At 44.1% G+C, this 8,487-nt stretch overlaps 1 protein-coding gene across 1 annotated transcript; it reads left to right on the top strand.

Annotated features, from left to right (window-relative positions):
* Positions 1 to 522: 522 nt before the first annotated feature.
* On the top strand, positions 523 to 7,283 carry LOC133132130 (E3 ubiquitin-protein ligase RLIM-like). Its single transcript, XM_061247320.1, has 4 exons — positions 523 to 732; positions 2,208 to 2,401; positions 4,275 to 4,358; positions 5,107 to 7,283. The coding sequence occupies exons 2-4, from the start codon at positions 2,233 to 2,235 to the stop codon at positions 6,600 to 6,602; spliced, it is 1,749 nt and encodes a 582-aa protein (XP_061103304.1). The 5' UTR covers positions 523 to 732; positions 2,208 to 2,232; the 3' UTR covers positions 6,603 to 7,283.
* The last annotated feature ends 1,204 nt before the right edge of the window (positions 7,284 to 8,487 follow it).

Genomic DNA, 8,487 nt, shown 5'->3' with positions numbered 1-8,487 from the left:
TAAAATAAAATCACGGGACGTCTGAAACGTGGTTTGTTAAAAGATAGATTGTATTGCAAGTCTAGGCGCATATGTTCCTGAAGATTAATTTAGTTTTTTAAACCGCATACATTCTATTAAGTCTATACCAGCCGTGACATGGGCTGAGAGAGGCAACCATTCAGTCCCATGACCATGATGCAATAATGGGCAACCTCAGACCAGCCAACTGAAAAAAGAGAAGCACCAATGCAATCCTTAAATGAAGACAACAATTTCGTTCTTAATTTAAAGCTTAACAAACAAGTTAAACATAGCTATTCCGAACATAGTTTCGGAATAGTGTACCGAAGTTATATGTTCACCAAAGAAATTTAAAATATGTTTGTGTTTTTTGTTTGTTGACTGAAATGTACCCGATGCACGGGAGAAAACAGTTACCCGGATCCAGAAACAAGTTGCTGCATCAGGACCACTTCTTCCTCCTCACAGAGGAGGGCGATACTCGATGATCCTGTTCGTCTGGTTGTGACGTATTTCAGCGTATGCTTCGTCACCCCAAGTTCCGGAGTAGGCACAACCCACAGCCACAGTTCTGTGGCTAATGGTTAGCTGTGGCGATCGCTCTTGGAAATCGTTTGGTCTAGCTAGCTAAATACACGTTTAGCGATGTCTAGATAAGGAAGTGGGCTCTTAACTAAGCTCTAACATAAATAGTGGAAAACGTCTAAAAACAACCACGGGTTGACACAGGTAACTTGTTTAATTGTGCTCACTGGGAAACTCCTATCAAATCAAGTTAACGTTAGCTATAGCCTATTTTCTGGAAAAGAAAGTGAAGCTTTGTATCCTTGTGTATATAGTACGCCTTGTGTATCTTCTGTTTGCCAATACGTTTGTCCTTAAATAGCTCGCTACCGTTACAGCCAAGTAGTTTTTGGCCAATCTAATCTTACAAGAATGTATGGCTCGTTAGTTATAATGGATCTTGAGAGCAGAATTGGAAGGTTTTGTTCGTAGTTTGAATGCACTTAAACGTAACGTTAGCCGATGTTTTGGTTGGAATCTGTATAGCCGATGGCTAAGCTACTAGCTAGCTTTTCCTATGTTAGCTAGGATATAGCTAACTTTATTTGGCACATTTGGAAATATTGGTATTGTATGTAACTTATTTTGGTAATGCAGCTAGTTAACGGTTAAGTTAGTAAGAATTGGGGAACAAATCTAGACCCGTAATTTTCAAGAAGCCGTAGCTAGCTAACTAACAGAATGATAGCTAGCCCGCCGTCAGTCATGAGAGCAAGACTTGTTCAAGCAAGTGACCTGCTTTGTTATTCAGTGTGAAGTTCGCAAATGCTAACTTTGGGAAATTTGGGAGCGTACGTTACTATAAACAAAAATATTTGTAGGTTAATGGGTGCTCTCATGTTGCATTCTTTTTGGTAACTTTATGCCACGATATAGGCAATTCCGTTTTGCTTTCAGCTATTTAAAAAAAAAAAAATTCTTATTTTTTCTTCTTTTTTTTTTTTGAACCTATTTTGCATTCTCAATCAGACATCTGACATCCCTAAACCAATTTAGAATTGTAACATAGCCTGCTTGGCTATTTGTGTTCACTGTGGTGATATACTATGTGCCAGCTGCCTCAGTAGTTGCTGGTGGCAAAGATGATGGTGTTTTCCAAAGAAGGGTGTTTTCTTTTAGTAATGCCTTTCAGAATGATCTTAAATGTTGCAAATATGGAACATGGACTTTTCCGGGTGTTACTCAGTGCTGTTATCCAGCTAACTGAGTAATCCTGCTTCATGATGCATTCCCCTGATATTGGATGCTGTTTGGTGGTACTTCATCCTGTTTTGAAGTGCTGACCCATAAAAGATCCTGACTTATTGACATTTGGTTGGTTTTCATTGTTCATTGGAGTAGAAAGGTATTTGGGCTACATGAAAATCAAGATAATCCAGTTTCGTTATTTTGGCACTACCCGTTTCACCGACAGATACTCTCCTTTGTATTTGTCGTGATGTGTGGTTGGTTGTGTCTATAAAACGCACTCACATTTGATGCTAAATTATATTGTAATATAATGAGCAATAACTTCAAAATCAGTAGATGTTGGCTGTGAGCTGCTGTCACATTGATCTTAGGTGCAGAGACACTTGTTTGAGTCATGTTGATGGAAGCCATCTATGGTTTCTGATTTTCAAGCCTGTTCTTTTCCTTAGTTGGGCTATACTTCCCTGCGTGGCGATGGAGAACTCTGAGGGATCAGAGCAGGGTGGCAGCGAGCACTCGCATGGCCAGCGTCGGCAACAAATAAGTCGACTACAGCGAGAGGAAGCCTTCTACCAGTTCGTCAACAACCTCAGCGAGGAGGACTACCGGCTGATGCGTGACAACAACCTCTTCGGAACTCCTGGTAATGTGCCACTTTGTACGAGATTGAACAAAGTTTTCGGTCTTTTGCAGGTCTAATCGGTCAAGGTTTTTATTATTCAAATGTTCTGCAACTCCAATATTGAATCTGAATTGTGTTTCTTGTTCCTTCATCATTGTTTCTGCCCTCCTCTACCTCATTGCTCACTATTCAATTTTGATTTTGCAGTGCTGTTTGAAATTAAATTAAGTAATGTCGGCATGCGTTTTTCTGTGTTTGGGGGGTGTTTGTGCAGCACAATAAATTGACACTTTTGACCGCAGACTCCCATATTCTTCATTGCAACTGATTGTCCAATTCTGTAAAAGAAGGTGAATTTTTGAGTTTCAGAACGGGTTCCTCTATAAAGGGAGGTGCCTTTGCATTTATTTCAACCAGGATGTTCAGTCCTCCGCTGACATAGCGATAAATCCTCTACGAGCTCCAGTTCAGCAACTGTTCACATTTAATTAACTTTTGATTGATCTGCCTGATCTCAGTAATTACATTCTACTGATTGTGGGCTATTATACATTAGTTTATATAATTTGCTTCTGGTTATTGACATATTTATCTGTATTATCTAGCAGCAATCGCAATAATTTGTCAATTTTAGTGAATAAAAATGAAGATCCTAATGAAGACAAATTGTATTGCAGGTTCAATATTTGAAACATTAAACATTCATAAAAAAAGCTGCTGATTATTAGTTGCATATATTTCTCATATTGTTACATTTGTTACAATGCTCATGCTGTCCTAGCATTTGGGTGTCAGTGACATCCTGAAAATGACTAGTTGTGTGCATATATGTTGCATCATTATGGAAGGAGCCTGTTCTTTTTCCTGAATTGTCATTAAGCTGTGATAACCTTCAGTTTGCGCCAAACGATTTGTATCCATTACCATTGAAACCTGCATACCACACACCATTTTCCCAGCCCTTCAGATGTCATTGGGCCTTTAATTGTAAAAGTTCTCAGGTCTTATCAACTCAGTTAATGCAAATGCTTTAATTGCAGCAAACTAATTATAATTAGTTCTGCCTAGCTAAAATTGACCTGATCCGCACTTAATCACAAAAAAAACTAGATTATGTTCTGAATTAATATGGCTATAGAGACTCTGGGTTTTGACTGAAGTTCCGGCTACAGAACATGGTTCGGCTATAGCCTGTGTGTGCTCAAAAAACAGCAGACTGAGTCCGGTGATCCATCTCTGTCCCAGGATAGCTGGAAGGAATGTAATTATGGAGCGTCCTTGGGCTGAGTGCCACGCCAGAAGGTGGTATTGAGTGGGCTGTACTCATCCTGGTAAGTGGCAGTTTTCAATGCTGTCCTGTGTCGAACATGGAAAAATTCAGTCTGAGAAATACATCTGGACATTCTACCATTAAAGAGCCTAGTAAAATCTTTTAAAATGTAACCTGTTCTCTTCTCTTGTTTCTCATGTATTCATTATTTTTCCTTAAGCTACATCCTGTTCCTTTCTTGCTCAGCTGCAGGTATCCAGTATCTTTGTCAATGTGTATATTGGCGTCATCATTTTAACAATTAATGTATTTCAAATCATGCATCAGTTGAAATTCTGAAGTGGAGTTTGGTGGAGTTCTTTCAATGCTCCACTATGCCCCCATCAGCGAGTTGACTTTTGCCACTTTAAAAAAATGTATTTCTATTTATTTTATTGTGCATTGAATGAGATCGACACCCCGGATATTTGTAACTCTTTCTTCCCCATTCCTTTATTTCATAGTTCTTTGTGCAACCTGCTTTTCTACTCAGAGAAAGCTGTGGACATGTTGGTTTTTCTTTGGTGTTTGAGCGGCGAATGCAGTACATTGTAAAACGGTGCTGAGTCGGTTTTCCTCCATTAGGTGAGATATCTGAAGAAGAGCTGCTGAGTCGTCTGCGGCAGGTCAAAGAGATGAGCACCGAGTCCAGAAATACAGAGAGTGCTGGTATGTGACTGTCTGGTATCTACATTTCATGCACACGCCTAATAGTGCTCCCTTTGTCGTGCCGGTGTGCAAAGCTGATATGTAAAGTGATTGGTCAAATGCATAATGTTGAAGCTTCAAGTTGCATCCAAGCTCAAATCCCAAATTGCATTTGTAAGCCCTGAGAAAAAGGGTCATTGCATTCAAAACCTGCAGGCTTAATGAGCATTATGTCACAGTGCTTTATGGTCACCATAATCACAAAGTTTTAGAGGGATCTTCCTGCAGGTATATTAGAATCTCCATAATAAAAATTCTGAGATGTTTGGATTTGAATTTACCCCAGTTTTAGGAATTTGAATCCTTTATCGGTTGGAGTTGTTACTTGCATTATGGTAGCTTTTAAAATTGGCATACCTGCTTTAATCCTCCTAGGCAAATTTTCAGGATTATTGTAAAAGGAAGTATTTATTTTAAATTATGTTCACGTACTTGTTCGTGAAATTAACAATTTCTTCAAGAACTGGAACCAATTATCTCAGTCAGATTTAGCATATCCTCACTGTGAGCACAGGAATCTCCTAGTAGCAGACAAACCTTCTTTTTTTCAACCCACTTTTCATGCAGAAAGCATACTGATGAATGAATTATTGAATTAAATTCTTAGTATGAATGATGAATTCTGGATGGATTGTGATATGCAATATGTGCTTATTTATACATATCATACATAAAATACAAAAGTACTCATTCAAATGTTGTTTGAAAGGACAAGGACAAGAACAAGCGGATGGCTCAAACGGAGACTCCATTTTGGGTTTGCTGAACTCGGTGAGGCGGACAGGAAGCACGACCAGAAGCGGTCATCAGGGGAGCCAGTCGTGGAGGGCGGTGAGCAGGACGAACCTCAGCAGCGGAGACTTCCGCTTCAGCCTGGAGATCAACGTCAGCCGCAACGCGTCCGGCCAGCCGGCGCGGGCCGAGGACGGGGAGCGGCCGGGAGAGGGTCCGGAGGAGCCGGCACGGCCGCTGACCGGGGCGGAGCGCGACAGGCGTGCTCCGCTCAGGGAAATGCTGGCGGAGACCTCAGCAGAGGAGGAAGTGGCCGTCGTGGTGGTGCCCGAGCCAGAGCCCCTGCGACCGGAAACCCCACCTGTAATCAGCCCCATTCGCCTGGAGGTCCAAAACCTGGTGCCTCCCGGCGGCCCCTCCAGGGGAACGCGACGCAGGGGTCCCAGGACTGGCAGGAGCCGCAGCCCGGAGCAGAGCAGGACTCGGCCTCGCCCCGAGAGGAGCCGGTCCCCGTTCCGTTGGGCCATCCCGCCGCAAGAGGAGGGCAGCTCCAGGACCCGGCAGAGCGTGCTCCTGAGGCAGAGCGGCGCGGACCGGGAGGCCCCGCCGGACCGGGCCGGAGCGGGGCAGCCGGAGCAGGGACCAGGAGCGGGTGAGCGGCAGCCTCCCACCATCATGCTGGATCTGCAAGTGCGGCAAGTCAGACCCGGGGAGCCCCCGGAGGGAGCGGCCAGCCGGACCCACTCGCCCTCCCGGCCTCCTGGCGAAGCCGTGCAGTACGAGAGCGAGCGCTCCGGGTTCCAGCGGACCTTTTCGCGCTCGGAGCGCGCCGGGATCCGCACCTACATCAGCACCATCCGCATCCCCGTGCGCCGCCTGGCCGACTCGGGCCTGAGCGAGGCCACGTCCTCCGCCCTGCAGACGGTCATCCGCCAGATCATGACCGGCTTCGGGGAGCTCAGCTCGCTCACGGACTCGGATTCCTCCGACTCCTCCGATTCCGGACCAGAACCGGCCGGCCGGCCTGCCCCGGAGGCGCCCCGCGGTTCAGCCGCCGTCGACGGCGTCCCCGCCTCCCGGAGCCCGAACCCGGGCGGCCCGCAGACGGAGGAGAGGGGCTGGGGAGCCGCGGAGGACTCCAGGGAGGGCGGGGCGGAGCCGGGCACCCTGCCCTTCCTCCGGCTGGCGCACTTCTTCCTGCTGAACGACGAAGACGAGGACCAGCCGCACGGCCTGACCAAGGAGCAGATTGACAACCTCTCCACCCGCAGCTTCCGTTTCGGGGAGAACGCCGGCCTGCAGACCTGCAGCGTGTGCATCACCGACTACGCCGAGGGACACAAACTGCGTCAGCTGCCCTGCTCCCACGAGTACCACGTCCACTGCATCGACCGCTGGCTCTCCGAGAACTCCACCTGCCCCATCTGCCGCCATGCAGTACTGGCGTCCGCCAACAGAGGGAGTGCGGTGTAGGCAGTGCGGGCCTGCACTGTACATACACCCCGATTTGGCATCTGATTTGGACAACGAGCATGTCTTTCTTTTATTTCTGTGCCCTCTGGCAGGAATAAGTGGGTAACTTTGCCTCATATCTCACAAGAAACTCACAAGTGCACACTCAGCCAGTTGAGGGGAGTGCAATGATGCAGTGATGCATGTTTTTATGTGTAAATAATTCAAATAACACTACAACAAAGAGAAGCTTTTTCAACAGCAGCATTATTGTAACCTGTTCCACACCTCTGCCAAGTCTCAATAATCTCATGGCACTTACCCAAATCATCATCCACTCTACGAGTATTAGAGTTCTGGAGCTTACCTGGTCCTTGTCCACTTTATCTGACTATTAGAGTTCTCCAGCTTACCTGGTCGTCTGTTTTACCTGAGTATTAGAGTTCATCAACAACTTGGATACGTGTATGAATTAAGAGAGTTTAAATGTCCTACCCCTTGAACATTTGTGTAAATACTATAGGACGTTTATGGACAAAACAGAATGCTCTACCCTTAGACTATGTTCCATTTACCTGAAGTGTTTAAATGCTTGTTAAGAAAGAAATGAAGAATAATCCAGTTATATTCTTACTTATCAATATTGATAAATAGGAATTGAGAAGTCTTGCAAAAAATAAATTAAAGTAATACTTTATTTAATACTGTTGTTTTTCTGCTTGAGCATTTTAATTGCTGCAGATCTCAATGCTAACAGAACAGACTGGGCTTGCTAACCATTCACATTACATAGGTGAATCAATAGGCTTGTAATGTGGACATGTGGTCACTAAAACTAACGATTTGGTTGATTATGAAGAATTCAAAGGCAAAGCTAATGGCTACAAGCCTAAAGAAAGAACTAAAAGAACAGAACTTAGACATGTGTTCAACAACCTAATTAGAAGCATAGTGATTCACCTCAGTCTAATGTGATCAGTTAAAATGTTTTACATAATTGTTTGCAACATAGCATAATGTGAACATGGGACTGACAATGTGAATTTCTGACTTAATGTGGCTTAAGAGGGTAATCCCTCTAAACATCTAATTAAGAAAGATTCAGAGCTTGTTAAAATTGTGGCATTGGAATTCTGGTTGGAAAGAGCCAGCATACACAGTGGTACCCCAGGACTGAATTTGGGAACCACTGGTCTAAAGCAGGGATGCAGAACAAGCCCTGATCCTTTTCAACATTTTGTACCAAATTCAGCTCTTAATTATTACAGTAGCTTGTATATCTTGATCTGACATTTGTATCATCACCACCTACAGCTGCAGTGTGCAAGTGTATCCGAAAGATTTTACTGTGCTCAAGTACATCAGCACGGTTGATAGAGCTATCAGAAAACTAAAGTTAAGAAAAACCCGGCCCTCAAGGTCTAAAGCACCCCTGGTCTAAAGCAAAAAAAATTCACAACTAAATGCAAAGCAGCATGTCCAGCAGATGTCAGCATTGTGCATGTCATGAGTGCCAATCTACTTTTTATTGATTCATTTTATTATTTTTGTATCTACTTTTACAGGGTTTTGCACACCTAGTATCATAGTATGAGGTTCATAACTCTACTTGATTGTCTCAGGTTAGTTGGAGATCTGATTTTATATTTTGTCTCTCTTCTCCTTTATAATCAGTTACAGAAGCACCACTGTGAAAGGTGAAGGCAAAGCAGTTATGGGGTTGCTTTGTCAAAAAGACAATGATGAGGGGGACTATGCTGTGGCTTCTACTTCAGCTAAGTGAAGAGACAGAGGGCATAGAGGATACAGCCGCCTCTGGCAAGGATAACAGCATGGAGTCTTTTTTTAATTCTTGACAATTAAAAAAAAAGACACATTTGGAGGGATTTTGGACCATTCCTCTATG

The sequence above is a fragment of the Conger conger genome, chromosome 7 (genome assembly GCF_963514075.1).
Source record: "Conger conger chromosome 7, fConCon1.1, whole genome shotgun sequence".
In the NCBI taxonomy this organism is placed as follows: Eukaryota; Metazoa; Chordata; class Actinopteri; order Anguilliformes; family Congridae; genus Conger; species Conger conger.
The sequence above is the reverse complement of the archived record's forward strand: the minus strand, read 5'-3'. Positions and strand labels throughout refer to the sequence as shown.

Bases quoted from the DNA above. Each gene is read 5' to 3' on its own strand.
- LOC133132130 (XM_061247320.1), top strand. From the start codon at position 2,233: ATGGAGAACTCTGAGGGATCAGAGCAGGGTGGCAGCGAGCACTCGCAT. The intron at 2,402-4,274 runs GTAATGTGCCAC...TTCCTCCATTAG, and splicing joins CAACCTCTTCGGAACTCCTG to GTGAGATATCTGAAGAAGAG. The intron at 4,359-5,106 runs GTATGTGACTGT...GTTGTTTGAAAG, and splicing joins CAGAAATACAGAGAGTGCTG to GACAAGGACAAGAACAAGCG.